At 34.5% G+C, this 15872-nt stretch overlaps 2 protein-coding genes across 2 annotated transcripts; one reads left to right on the top strand and one right to left on the bottom strand.

Moving 5' to 3' along the window:
- Positions 1–5757: 5757 nt before the first annotated feature.
- LOC106329115 (probable LRR receptor-like serine/threonine-protein kinase At4g36180) lies at positions 5758–8850 on the top strand. Its single transcript, XM_013767706.1, has one exon. It carries the CDS (start codon positions 5892–5894, stop codon positions 8610–8612), a length of 2721 nt encoding a protein of 906 aa, XP_013623160.1. The 5' UTR covers positions 5758–5891; the 3' UTR covers positions 8613–8850.
- Positions 8851–12812: 3962 nt separating this feature from the next.
- Positions 12813–13735, bottom strand: LOC106329858. The gene is made up of 2 exons (XM_013768469.1): positions 12916–13735; positions 12813–12883 (listed from the first exon to the last, which is right to left on the bottom strand). The coding sequence occupies exons 1-2, from the start codon at positions 13733–13735 to the stop codon at positions 12813–12815; spliced, it is 891 nt and encodes a 296-aa protein (XP_013623923.1).
- Between the last annotated feature and the right edge of the window lie 2137 nt (positions 13736–15872).

Here is a 15872-nt window from a genome sequence, read left to right as displayed (position 1 = left end):
TCGTCGGAAGTTCGTCGGTATATTCCGACGAATTTCCGACGACTACAACGGTTACATTTTTTATCGGAATGTCGTCGAAAAGTTGTCGGAAAATTCCGGCGACCGATGTTTCGTCGGAAATGGCCGACGGAATTCCGACGACTTCAAATTTTTGGATTTCGTCGGAAATTGGTCGGTAATCCGTCACAAACGTCCGACGACATTGATGTCCGTCGGAACCTCCGTCGGAATTCGGCGTGTTTTCTTGTAGTGTTTGTATCCATAAACATGAATACAAAGACTGTGGCTCCATGAACAGATGTAGATCAGTGTTCAAAATCAACTAGTTTTTCCTTTCTTTGTTCTCAATAAACCAATCAGAATATTATCATGAAATTTATTACAATTTGTTGATCTAATGTTTTTTTTTTGCTAAAATGTTGATCTAATGTTCAATATCTTTCATAGGTTAAAAGCACCAGTTTAGTAAGCATGAGGTCTTGATGAAAGCATATATTTAAACTTTTATATTTCTGGCATTGCCTTGGGATTTCAGAATAATAGATTAACGCCTCAAAATTTTGATTAAAAAAAGGAAACGTGTTGATCAAATGTTGAGTTCTTATTTGGTTAGAGTCTTCACTAGTGTTCTGGCTATCAAGTGGTATATTTACCGAGACACAGTAGACGGTATCTCTGAATACATGTAGGTCTGCATTATATTATAGTTTTGATACAAATGGCTAATAGGTTTAATAATAACTAGAGATTGATCCGTGCATCCCACAGATATTGGTTCTTACATTTTTATATATTGATATTTGTTTTTCATAATTAATGTTATATATTTTAGATAAAAAAAACTTTTACATGTTGATCAAATGTTGAGTTCTTATTTGGTTTGAGTCTCACTAGTGTTTTGGCTATCAGGTGGTATATTTATCGAGACACACTAGACGGTATCTCTGAATACATGTAGGTCTGCATTATATTATAGTTTTGATACAAATGGCTAATAAGGGTTTGATAATAACTAGAGAGTGATCCGTGCATCCGCGCAGGTATTGGTTCTTACATTTTTATATATTGATATTTCTTTTTTATAATTAATGTTATATATTTTAGATTAAAAATAAAACCTTTACCTGTTGATCAAATGTTGAGTTCTTATTTGGTTCGAGACTCACTAGTGTTTTGGCTATCAAGTGGTATATACTGAGACACAATAGACGGTATTTTTTGACTAATAAGGTTTTAATAATAACTAGAACTTGATCCGCGCGTCCGCGCATGTATTAGTTTTTACGTATTTATACATTGATATTTGCTTGTCATGATTAGTGCTATATATTTTAGATATGTCTCCATATAAATAATTGTATTCAAAAGATCCTGATCGAACCGGATAATATGATTATTTTTTGTTCAAATATCCAAATCATTTTCAAATACATTTGTTATTTGAATATTTTTAGTTTTCCGTACATCAAAACCAAATTCATACAGACCTGGGAGATCCAACTTGAAACCCACACATAAATTTATATCCAAACATGGCCTAATTTCAAAACCCAAAAAATCTATACCCGAAAAAATGACTCGTACCTAAATGGATACCCGAATGTCTATGACTAACAGATTCCGTAAACAAAATATATATGTAAATATATATATGTGTGTGTTTGGCTAAATTAAGTGAAATATAAAAAATTTATTTAGTAATATTTTTACAATATTAATAATGATCAATATATGAATATCGATTTGTTTAGATAAGTTTTGGAATTGTAATTAATTAATTTAAATTTATTTTAAATGCAGTGGTAGAATCCGTAAATAAAAAGAAATACAAACAGGAAGTACCTAAAAACAAATTTCAAAACCCAAAAAATTTATACCCGAAAGAAACAACTCGCACTTAAATGGGTACCCGAATGTCTATGCCTAACTGATTCCACAAACAAATAAAATAATTATTTTAATGTGTTTGGCTCAATTAAATGAAATAGAAATTTTTTTATTTAGTAAAATTTGTACAATATTAATAATGATCAATATATGAATATCAATTTGTTTAGATAAGTTTTGGAATTGTAATTAATTAATTTAAATTGATTTCAAATGTAGTGGTAGAATCTATAAAGAAAAAGAAATACAAAAAAAAACCTCATTTATTATAAATGCAATGACTAAATGTGTAAATAAAAGAATATACATATACTGCTATCCAAGTTTCCAAACAATTCTCATTTAATATTGTTATCCATGTTTCCAAACAAACCTCATTTTTAAATTGCAATTCATGTTTCTAAACAAACCTAATTTGTAGTTCAGTTTTAATAATATAGATTAGAGATTGATCCACACACCCGCACGGATATTGATTCTTACATTTTTATACATTGATACTTGTTTTTGATAATTAATGTTAAATATTTTAGATGAGTCGTAATATAACTAATTATATTCAAAAGACCTCGACCGAATCGAGTAATATGGTTATTTTTGGTACAAATATCCAAACCCGTTTCAGATACATTTGTTATTTAGATATTTTTAGGTTCCTAAATATCAGAACCGAACTCATCCAGACCCATAAAGATTCAACTCAAAACCCACACATAAATTTATAATATTCAAGCGGGACATAATTTCAAAACAAAAATAATAATGATACCCAAAAAGAACAACTGGCACCTAAATGCAGAGCCAGTCCTAGGGTACAAGCCAAAAATGAAAAAAATGGCCGAAAATTGTCCTTTACACCAGGAAAGATTCGAACCCTTGTCCTCTGGGCAAGACAAATGCTCTTTCAGCCACTAAACTACATAAGTTTTTATTAGTTTTGTGGCTGGTTTAGTAGTTATAAATTTGTGGCCGGAAGTCCATGCTTCATCGGCTTGGGCTCAGGGCCGACACTGCCTAAATAGATAGCCAATGTTCATCCTTAACTGATTTTATAAACTAATAAAAATGACTTAGTAGGATGATTCTTAAAATCTTTAGAAAAATAACTTGGTCCATACAAATATATATTATACTTTTTATTAAACTAACTATTAAATTGATTAGTAGTGTACAAAAGAATACTCTTAATTCTTTCCTTAAATAAAAGCTATGAAATTACCTAACATGATTAACAAATATATGATAATTAATGATTATGAATAATACAGATTTGATAACAATTTTTGTATCATCTCTCATTTTTGTTTAATTTTATATTATTAAAAGAAATCACATTAAGCATATAATAAAAAAATTAAAATTTTCTTATATGTTATATTTTAATTTTTGTAAAACGACTATAAATTACTAAAAATGGTAAAAACCCCACATTGAAAATTTTGTGATCAATGGTTTAACTTTTTTTTTGTTCAAACAAGATACAAATGATCATAAATTATATGAATATGAAGTCTCATTTATAGATGTTCATAAAAATATGTTAATTTCAAAATTTGCAGTGAAATTTTTTTGAGATCTTAATATTTTTAATTTTGAAATTTGTATTGAAAAATTTCGCATTAAAGTTTTGTGATTAACGATTTAAATTTTTGCTACAGCAAATATACAAATGTTAATAAAAATCACATAAAGTGTCAAGAATAAATATTTATATTAAAATATATCATATATATCTATGTCAATATCACAAAAGTTTAATTATATACCATATAAAGTAAATAAAATGATTGTTTTAATTTATTTACCAAAAACATGATTGTAAGTTAACAAAATGTATTGGTTTTGATATATGTGGTTACTCTAATGTATATACTTTTATGTATACAAATTATTTTTTAAATAGGTGATTACTAATATGTTATTTGATCCTGAAAATCTCAGAAATACACTTCTTCAAATCGAAGTGATTTTTAATATATATTGGAAGCACTATATATATATATATATATATATATATATATATTATTTCATTCAGATTAAATAATTTACTCTTGATTTTTATTCCTAAAAAGTTTTTAATGAAATATCATGACAAGATTCCAATCAATTCTTTTTGAGTTTGTTCGAAAAATGAGAGATTTGATCATTCATCTAACAGTTTTTTCTCCCTAATACCCTACCTAGCTATTATAATTGTAAGAATGAGATATTTGAACTATTTATTATAAATTTTCTAGTTTATCATTTAATAAATCAAACAGTTATTAATTTATACTTAGTTTACATATAATAGAATGATAAAATATATATATTTTATAGGTATACTAAACCTCAAAATCGTAGGTTAATAAAATAAATAATTTGTTTTGTGTTATAGAATTAGATGATTTTTAGACCGAATTGGTGAATATATACTAGATAGACATTTATATTTTGATTATTCACTTATATTCTATAACAATTTGATATATTAGATTAGAACACTAACCTATGAATAGAGTTTGCTGATGATTTTCTTCAAAAATTTGATTCTTAGATAAGTATCTGGAGTGGAACTAATTTTACAGATGTCCATCTTTTTAAATTGACACTTATGTAGTTCACTGAATTCATAGAAGAAGTTAAAAAAAAAAAACAAAACTCATATCAATGAAACAGAAACGAGAACGAAAGCACAATTTTGTAGAGGTAGAAAATAAAATCACTTATAGAGAGTCAATAGTTAACAAATCAAGAGCAGAAAACCTAATTCACTTTCGTCATTTTACAATCGATGTTTTCTATCTGGTTTTGATGATTTGTGTCAGCCGCAAAACTTAATTTATTTTTGTGCATATGAAGTCTTAAAATAATTAAAATGAGATGTAATACGTTAACTCTTCAACAACGATGATAGATTTAAGAGACCAACATTTGTATTCATCATTTTACAATCGATAAAGATTGTAGTGTTGAAAATTATTAATATCAATTAATGAACAAATATTAGTATAAAAAAATCATTCCGCGCCGGTTATCATCTAGCATTAATTATTAATAATGTAGTTATGAAATTAAAGTACTTAGGAAGAATTTTACCAACATAAAAACTTATTTGAGATATTAACTTTTGTTTAAAATATATATATATATATATATGACAATTGGAGTTGTGAGTTTAGTAAATGAATTAAAAAATATAAATACAATAATATTTTATTTTGGAATAGTTTTTACATCTATTCTTTCTGGTATCATTTAACATTAGTGTTTTTTTGTTTAAACTTGTCTTTTTTTTCTCGACTCTAAGTTCATGATTAATGTCAGGTCCGCCATAACATTAACCAACATTCCAAGAAGTCTCATATGATTCAAGAAATGCCCACAAACAACAACAACAGAAACTCTCGAACACCTCCACGATCAATGAAGAGTATGGTGGGATAAGTCATAAGACAGTTGGAATTGAAGTTTTTCTCCAACAAGCGGATCATAAAACTGCCGTAGTCCCGAAAGAAACTAAATTTTAATGCTTTTAAATATAGAGGCATCAAAAATATTCGAAATTATATTAAATTTGTAAGTTAGTTTTTTTTTTTTCCATCTGAATTTTATTAAGTTAAGTTAAGTTAAGTTTCCACGGTAATTTAACACTCAACTAAAAAAATTGCAAGTCAAATAGGAATTGTGTCGGTGAGAGTAATAGGCAAAATCCACTTCCCATTGGAAATGTTCTAAGAAAATATATATATAGATAACCACATTTTATTATTATTATTAAATTAAGGAGTGGCCTTCTCACGAACATCACCAGGAGCCCTTTAATGATGCTCAAATATCGAGCTGCACTTACTTCCATGCACACCAGCTAATTTTCACGTGTCCATATTCGTATTTTAATATATACATGTAATGGTGGTCTATTTAAATATATACATGTACTTATGGTCTAACATGTCTGCGTCTCAACACATCTATATATTAACGTTTGACAAAATGAAGAGAGCAAAACATCTAACTGAAGTATGGACCTCATGCTCAAGCTCAGGCCAAGCTTCTTCTTCTCCTTTCTAATTTTCATCTTTCTTCTCCAAAAACCTAATTTGGGATCAGCATCTAGTCCCAAATGTATATCAACCGAGCGCCAAGCTCTTCTCACCTTCAAACAATCACTTACTGATCCTTCTGGTCGACTCTCTTCTTGGTCCACACCAGACTGCTGCAAATGGCGCGGTGTTCGCTGCGACCGCAGAACCAGCTACGTCATCAAGATTGATCTCAGAAACCCGAATCAAACACTTAGGCGTAATGGTGAATTTAGAAATGGTAGCTTGGGGGGAAAGATACATCCGTCTTTGACCCGTCTCAAGTTCTTAAGCTATTTGGACATGAGTTCAAATGATTTCAACTTTACGGAGATCCCCGAGTTTTTAGGCCACATCGTTAGTCTAAGGTACCTGAATCTTTCTTTCTCATCGTTTTCCGGTGAAGTTCCTGCGAGTTTTGGGAATTTGTCGAAGCTCGAGTCACTTGATCTATACGCTCAGACGTTTAGTGACGATGTGTTCACGATGAATTTGCGTGCAAGCAACTTCGGGTGGCTTTCAAGTCTCTCTTCTTCACTGACTTACCTAAACATGGGGTTCGTGAGTCTGAGCGGTGCTGGTGAAACCTGGTTACAGGATTTCAGTAGACTATCGAAGCTGAAGGAGTTGCATCTGTTCAACTGTGAGCTCCGAAGCTTACCTCTCTCTTTGCCGTCATCTGCAAATCTGAAGCTCCTTGAAGTACTTGATTTGTCTCGAAACTATTTCTATTCGCCCACACCAAACTGGCTATTTGATCTCACCAGCCTCAGGAAGCTATTCCTCCAATTGGTTCGTCTCCAGGGGTCGATTTCTCCCGGATTCAAGAAGCTGAAGCTTCTAGAGACTCTAGATCTGTCCAAGAATGAACTCTCCGGAGAAATTCCAGCGGTTCTTGGAGACCTTCCTCGGCTGAAGTATCTTGACCTTTCTGAAAACTCTTTCCAAGGTCAAATCCACAGGTTTCTTGAGGCCTTGTCCAGAAACCAAGGAAATAGCAGCTTGCTCTCTCTCAGTCTAATGTTCGACCGTTTAGATGGGACATTGCCTGAGTCGCTTGGAGCGTTGAGGAATCTACAGATTCTGGAACTTACAGGCAATTCCTTCACTGGTTCGATCCCTTCCTCGGTAGGAAACATGGCGTCACTGAAGAAACTTGATCTTTCTTTCAATGCCATGAACGGGAAGATCCCAGAAAGCTTGGGGAAGCTTGAGGAGCTTGAGGATCTAAACTTGATGGAGAACAAGTGGGAAGGCGTTCTGCTGAAGTCTCATTTCGTCAATCTTAGAAGCTTGAAAAGCTTCACCCTCGCAACTGAAGCAAACAGATCTCTCGTCTTTAAGGTGCCATCGACATGGGTTCCTCCTTTCAGACTGGAGCTGATCAACATCGAGAACTGCCGCATCGGCCCATCGTTTCCAATGTGGCTTCAAGTACAAGACAAACTCAACTCCGTCACACTCAGGAACACTGGGATTGCGGATAAAATACCCCACAGCTGGTTCTCCAGAATAGCTTCTGGTGTAGCTGAACTGTATCTAGAAAACAACAGAATCAAAGGTACATTACCTCAAAATCTTGTGTTCCCAAATTTAGCAGCATTTGATTTGAGCTCCAACAACTTCCAAGGCCCTTTCCCTCGCTGGACAACATACGCAACACAGCTTCATCTTTACCAGAACAACTTCTCCGGTTCTCTTCCAGCTGACATCCATGTCTTGATGCCAAGATTGAAAAACATAAAACTCTTTCATAACAGCTTCAGCGGAGAAATCCCATCGTCTCTATGTGAACTCACCGGACTGGAAACCCTCAATCTAAGAAACAACCGTTTCTCCGGTAGTTTCCCAAAATGCTGGCGTCCTTCATCCGAGCTTTACGAAATCGACGCTTCTGAGAACAGCATATCAGGCCAAATACCGGAGTCTCTCTGCGTGTTGCCTCGTCTCAGCGACTTGCTTCTGAACCAGAATGCACTGGAAGGTAGTATCCCAGACAGTTTCCAGAACTGCTCTGGCCTTACACACGTTCATCTCGGAGGAAACAAGCTGACTGGGAAACTTCCGTGGTGGCTAAGTAAGCTGTCTTCTCTGTCCATGCTCTGTTTGCAAAGTAACTCCTTTGATGGTCAAATCCCAGATGATCTCTGCAGCGCCCCGAGTCTACACATTCTGGATCTCTCAGAAAACAAATTATCTGGCTCGGTTCCAAAATGCATCGGCAATCTCACAGCCATTGTGCAAGGTAAAAGCGTCGACGAGTACTATGAATACCAAGAGATACGCGATAGCATAAATCTTTCCGGAAACAACATGTATGGAGAAATACCAGCGGAGATATTGGACCTCACTTACCTTCGAATCTTGAATTTATCAAGAAACTCAGTCGCAGGAAGCATTCCCGGGAATATTTCGAAACTTGGTCACCTGGAGACGCTTGATCTATCAAGAAACAGGTTTTCTGGTGTCATTCCTCAGAGCTTGGCAGCGATATCTTCTCTGCATACGCTGAATCTTTCTTACAATAAACTGGAGGGGAGCATACCTAAGCAGCTGAAGTTTAAAGATCCGTCCATTTACGTTGGAAATGAGTTACTCTGTGGGAAACCACTTTCTAAAAAGTGCGCAAGGAAGCAGCAGCAGACTGTTGTGGTTAATTGAGCAAATGTACCTGTTTACTCTATCCCAAATATAAATAATAAAGTTATCCACAAACAACAACAAGAGAAGAGCCACCTCTATGCTAGATCCCAAAATGTTCTCACCGTAGGCACCACGGACGAACACGAACCGAGAGGCAGCTCCAACGAGTGGATTCCGAAACAAAAGCAAAGCAGCGCATTATTCAGTTCACATAAAAGAGGCCTTAAGATAATATTTTCATCTAACATGTGCAGAACCTAGAAGGATAGATCGAAACTCATTGATCATCATCAAAATCATAATGCAACTCAGCAAACTTAATCTAAATCAACTGAAACGTAGTACCTTGGGTAGAGAGAGAGAGATCGTTTGATCTACCAGACTGTGATCAACGACGAGTCCGATTCGAACCTCGGGCGTTTCTGGGCTTTCATGAGAAACACTTCTTCTTCTCTTCTTGAATCAGATTCTCTCATTCAACCCTGGGAATTTAGAAATATTTCAAAGTAAACCTCTACATTTCAGTTTTTAACGATATTGACCTCTACATTTTACTTGTTGACGAACTCACATTCATAGTTTTAAGTAGGGGTGGGTGCTCGGGTACCCGTTCGGATACGGATCGGGTATTTCAGATTTTTGGGTATTTGGTATAAAGTTATAGAATCCGTTCGGGTATTTCTGTACTTCAGGTCGGGTTCCGGTATTTTTAGTTCGGGTTCGGTTATTTCGGATCGGGTTCGGATATTTAGATTTTGAAAAAAAAAAATTCATTTCTCAAATTTCTTGTATTTTAAAAATATAACTTTCACTTAGCTAATTTTTTTTGTTTTAATAAACTGAATGGTTAATAACATTTTGAAACTAAAAAAGACATTAATTTGGTTATTGTTTTTAAATTTTGGATGTATTTTTGTTAATTCTTGAAATAAAAAGTTTGACATGCATTTTAAGTGAGTAGCAAATCATTTTCTCCGTAATTCTATGTATATCATATGAACTTAAAGTATATGTACTATCAATATAAATATTTTATATAAAATGATATGTAAACTAAAAATATATGGTTAGTTATACATATGTTCGGTTATCTTCAGATATCCATTCGGATTCGGATATTACCCGTTCGGGTTCAGATATCCAATCTCTCCTAATTCAATACCCGTTCGGATATTTTGCTACTTCGGTTTGGATTTCGGTTCGGATTTTTCGGATCGGGTTCGGGTATGGCTTCGGATATCGGGTACGGCTTCGGATATCGGGTAAAGTGCCCACCCCTAGTTTCAACAAAATATCTCCCGTCCTTGACATTGAGTTTATAGTTCTGGGCCTGGCATGAGTTAGCTTTTGATATTGCCTTCTTTTCTTTTCATGTATCTTAGTATCTATGAAATATCGGCGATGATTAATGATCACCTTCCGTACTCATCTTTTTAAAAGTTTATTTCCATAGCTAATTATTTGATTTTTTTTTTTGTTTCCTTGTTCATTGTTTGAATGTTTGATCATATAATGTTTTTTTTTTTAAGATATCATATAATGTTTCACTCATATTAAGGTAAACCAAATATTAAAAACTGACGATAAGGACTAATTAAAACTAAGATTTGTTAGTTTTTCTATATACATGTAGCTAGTTGATTAAGTATACCAAAACTGGCGTTGATGGCTTTACATTTTTAGAGTTTAGATATTTGAAATTAGAATGGGCAATAGACGAGAATTATAGGGGCAACTAAACAAGTTTACATAAAACTTACGTAAATCCGGGACACCTTTGCTGCTTTGCATATATGGGAGATTGGAAATTCATTAGAAATCAAGAAAATAAAATTATCTGAATGTGGAAAACGGTCCAAACCCTTTACAAGCACGTCTTTCTATATATGTTACAACCCAGTGATCCCAGGCATGTGGTCTTCGCCTTTAAATTGTTTCTTTTTGCTCAATTTGTTTTTCATATGCTAAAGAATTTTTGGGAAGTTGGAACCTTGAGAGATTAGTAGAGCTATTTCCTCCAAATAAAGTTCAACGAATTAAACAAATGACTCCAGGAGTAGTGACTGATTGTCACGTTTGGGCCTTCTCAAGACATGGTGCCTATACTGTCACATATGACTTGCTCATGAGAGCTAAGAATGCCCCTGTGGATCAGATCTCGTATGAGGAACAATCGCGAGTACTCTTAAAGAAAAGAGTTTGGAAGATCGCCACCCTTCCTAAGATTAGGATATTTCTATGGAGAGCTATCTCAGGTGCTCTAACGGCTGCAGATAGATTGAACTCTAGAGGACTCGGGGTGGATGCTAATTGCAAAATATGTCATAATAGCGCAGAGACCATCAACCATGTACTCTTCCAATGCTCAATGGCTAATGAGACATGGTCTGAGACAGGTATGGTGCTTCCGCCTGAGTCTGTCCAATGATCCTTAGAAGAGAATCTCTCATATGTATTTGATTTGATGGAGGACAACAGAAGTACTGAATCTTTAGCTCGCTCTATTCCTTGGGTACTCTGGCTAATATGGAAGAACGAAAACTCTCTTTTATATGCTGAAACACAGGTATCTGTCGTGAGATCATTAAGTGATATGATGGTGGAAGTGGAACAGTGGTTTCTCTTAAACAAACCTCAACTGCGAACTACAGAGGAGAGAGTTAGAATGGATAATAGTGACAAGTGGTGCCCACCAGATAATGGAGTCATTAAGTGCAACATCTATGCGAATTGGAGAAACGCATCAATGCATAGTGGTGTAGCTTGGATTGCAAGGGATCAGGCCGAGAATGTTTCTCATCATGCACGAGACGCGATCGTACATGCTCCTGACCGAATGGTAGCTGAGTTTAGATGCGTCATATGGGCTCTAACATGCTTACGAGATCTAGGAGTGCAAAAGGTGATAATGGTGTCAGACTATTATGAGGTAGTGGAAGCTATTAAAGTCCCGTATCGATGGTCCCGCTATAGAGACCTCTTGCAACGAATCATGGGTTTTAAAGGAACTTTTGATCGTTTGGAGTTTGAAGGAGAAAAAGTTGTTGCCAACCGTTAGAAGTGACGTTTGACTCTTATTTAGAGTGTTGTTGCTTTTCTTTTTATGGCCTATGCTTGTGTCATAAGACTTCGTCTCTGTTTTTGAAACTTCACTTTTGATTAATATCAATTCAGACGTTAAAAAAAAAGAATTATAAGAAAAAAGATTATAAGAATATTAATTTGATTTTCCTAAAATGTAAAATATTCAGGTAAATTTTAATATTTTTCATAATTGGTATTTTATACACCGTAGGAGCTGAGTGACTAGTTTTTTAATGAAAAAAATGTAGTTTCCCACAAATTAATTGAGTAACGAGTACCCGACCAATAACGTCGTGAACTGTTTACACACGTACGTATGAAGTCAAACATATATATATATATACATAACAAGTTAACAACTCCACGAAACAATATAACCTGCAAAAATGGAAGTTTCAAGCTTTGAATTAAAGACGAAAGGCAACCAGGGTCGGCTCAACACTGTCAGGGGTCCTAGGACAAAAAAAAAAAAATTTCTTTCTAAAATTTATATGCAGATAATGTTTAAAATATTTTTAAAATTTAATCAGTAATATTTTTTATATTTTGTAATGAAAATAAAACTATATACATATCAATTAATTTTGGGTCCTTTTCAATTTTATTTATTATATTTATAATTTTTTTATATATATAAAAATATAAATTTATAAAAAATTGGGCCCCTTATTTATTATTATACGGGGGACACGGGCTTGGGCCCCGGGCGCTCGCACCGCTTGTCCCCCTTGTAAGCCAGCCGTGCAGGCAACAATGAGCGACTTCAGAAGCAAAGAGATATACTAAACTACTAGGCAAAATAGTCCAACAACAAGCCTGTTCTACACATTTCTTTTGGTGTGTTATTTTTTTTTTTGAACAAAAACCTATTTTATTGTTATTTATGGTATTCTCTATAAAAATGACAGAGAACTAGTACCAAACAGAAGAATTGTGCCAAAAAAGCTTAATGTTCGATCAAAGGTGAAACATGTCGGCTGACCATAAACATAATCCTTCATCAATCTGAATACGTAGAGATTCAAATTTTTATAGAAAGCAGATCTCGCTCTCCTTTGTTGTTATATACATACCGTTTTTTTTAGATACGAACATGTATGTTATTGTAAAATATTTTTATAGTGCTACGTTTTCTTAAGTTTTCCACGCTTTCTGTGCTGCAAAGAACGTATTGAAGTCATCTCTAGCTTTAACATTTAAGCAAGCTTTAACATTTAAGCAAGCGTGGAGGTGATACTCGATCGAGGTGAAGTCGGGCATGAAACCGAGGTCATGTTCGAGAATCTGACAAGGCGTTGCGAAGACGTCTCAGCCAAACTTCTTTCTTCCCTTCCGGACAGAGAAGTCTTCAGAACACTTTTCAAAGCTAAACTTTCTGTTTCCTTGTCTAACAATAAACCGGAACTCACCGGTTCTTGCACATTTCCACCGCCTCCACGGCCACATTGGATCATCTCCAACGGCAGGTCGAAGTACAATCGGTCGTTTTCTCGGGCCAGAGCAGTTGCTGAAACCCATGAGCCATATTCAAATTTCTCGAATGAGGCACCTAGGGAGACAATGGAGTTTGAAAACGATGACCCTTTGATCATTTTCTTCTTTATAGATGAATCCTTCCTTTTCGGTGACCTCGCAGTTTTTTTCTTCCCAAAACCAAGGAGGGATAAACAGAAGGCACTGCATTTGAGAGCTTCTTCTTCATGGTTTAGGTTTTTCTCATGATACCGAGATTTTCCTACAGCAAACATGGTTTCTTGGCGGCCAAGCTTCTTCTGTGGTTTCATCATCGGCTCGGGAAGAACAGGAAGTGGCACGGCTTTATCTCTCGGTGGAGACATCACCAGAGGTAAGACCATTCTGAAGCTTTCATCTTTCACAGATGGGCGGGAGAGAACTGAGGAAACGGTATGCTGGTTCTGCAGAGCCGCATTCTTCACCAAGATATTGAAATTAGGGTTAGAGTTTTCTCTGGCAAAAACACTGAGACGGTGCAACTCTTCATTGCTCCATTTACTGTTTAAATCATCTTCAAACACAAACAACGCTGGAGGAGACATAACAAACTTAGAAATCTTGCTAAGGTATTAATATGCTAAAGATGGTGAACGAAATTTAAAAGGTGAGATTCTTAGGGTTGGGTTAGAAATTTAAAATTCATTGAATATATATATATATATATATATACGGGGAAGAATTGGGAAGCACGTCTATGGCGGCGTGGAGAAGTACTGGCGCCTAACATGTAGGGGGTTTAATACATGCCGTCTAAAGAAGGAGCTGCATGATAATATGTGAATAAAAAAAAATCAAGAAGACCCAAATAGGTAATAGAAAACGATTTTGAGAATTAAATAAGAACAGGTTTTGTTGGATCATTGGATGCTCAAGTATCGGATATTTCTCCCTGAGTTCACAGCAACAACGCCAAAGGAAAATACCATGGATTTTGGTTTTTTGTTCTTAAACACACAATTTTATTAGCCAATCAAAATGTTGGGAAAGTTTTCCTAAACAATGACATATAATACCATATGACTTCCAAAGAACTGACCTATTGTTTGTTTTGTTTCTATGTTGTTCTTTTTTTTTTTTTGCATACATTGCTAGACCCAAAAACATAATACTTCTTTGTTTAACAAGGAAATATACAAACTAATATATGTCATACACGTTTAACATTTTAATGTCATTTTCTATTTAACGTTTAAGTCAAAAGTTGCACTGTTATCATTGAAATAGACAATTTACAACCAATACATGATTACTATACAATGAAGTTAAGAGTTATTATTGAGAGGATTATGATTTAGACTAATCTAGTTTCATATTCCTAGTTAGCTTATGCTATTTGTGTTGTATATATACCTTACTTTGGTTGATGAATAAGATACACACTTCTGCATACGTTTTGGTAAAGATAGTTCAGTTTCCGTAGTGGAATCATCTATAAGTCTATTAAGAGAGATAATTTTGATAGATTTACATCTTTATGTTTAAATAATTTTGATTTAAAAAGGAATCAACACTCCTAGCTAGCTTTCATGATGTCGACTATGAGAATAGAAGCAAGAATTGCTGAAAAGTAGGAGGGAGACAATTTTCAAAACATTATAATTTTACTTTACTATTTAGACGTATTAAACTATTTTTTGTTACAAAGTTTGGATCAACCATATTTAGTCTTATTAATTAGACTATGAAACTGTAAAAAACAAAACTTCCAACTTGAGCCATACATATATCAAATGTATTTTTTTGTAACATCACATATACAATGTATATGATCACTTTTAATTACTTCGATATACGATTTGAGTTCACTCGCACTCGTAAACTTCATGAGAATGTGAGATTGAGAGAAAGATTCCCGGTGCAAAAAACTTAAACAGAAGTCTTTATTTAATAATTAGATCGACAATTTGTTACACTTACACGACATATATATATCTTTATTAAACTTTCGTGAAATAAGCATGTCTTATATCATCGAGTCCACATGATCAATCGTTTTTCCAACGGATAATTGTCATATATAATAACGGCGCTAACCTATAAAATCACGACGGTGGCGGCGTGAGGATCAGCGGGGGAGAAAACCTAAAGCCAGGGAAACCGGGAAGAGACGCCGGAGGTGACGAAGGTGACGGTGACGGTAAACTTGGAGCGTATCCAGGGATTGGAGAAGGTACAAACGGTAACGGAGGAAAAAAGTGACGGTGGTGGAGGAACACGGTCAAAGGGAAAGCCCTGTGAAAACAGGTATTTCATTACATCGATCGGCTTCATCTGATCGTTGAGATGGCGAGCTGCAGTTGTTTCTGGCGTGAGGTGGAAGATCATGATTAGGATTAGGGCTAAAGTGGTGACTGTCGAAGAACCCATGTGTTTACGTCCTCTCTTTTTAACACAACTTAAAGAACTTTTTTGATTTATTATAAAAACAAGTTTATATTTTACGAAGCATGTATCTGCCCATTGTACATTGCTGTGATTTTCAGGGAAAACTAAACCACATATATATACATATACACAAAGAAAACACAATTATCCATTTGGGAATTGTTGGACTGATTTAACAACTACAAATGCATGTGTATCGAAAGAAACATGAAAGTTGACTAAATGTAGAAGCATGCACATGAACATGTGTCTCTCATGCAGCTTGGACTAGAGGCTGGAGCTTATTGAAATCGT

This window comes from Brassica oleracea, chromosome C3, assembly GCF_000695525.1.
Source record: "Brassica oleracea var. oleracea cultivar TO1000 chromosome C3, BOL, whole genome shotgun sequence".
NCBI lineage: Eukaryota > Viridiplantae > Streptophyta > Magnoliopsida > Brassicales > Brassicaceae > Brassica > Brassica oleracea.
Note: the sequence above shows the minus strand (reverse complement) of the source record. Positions and strands in the feature narration are given on the sequence as shown.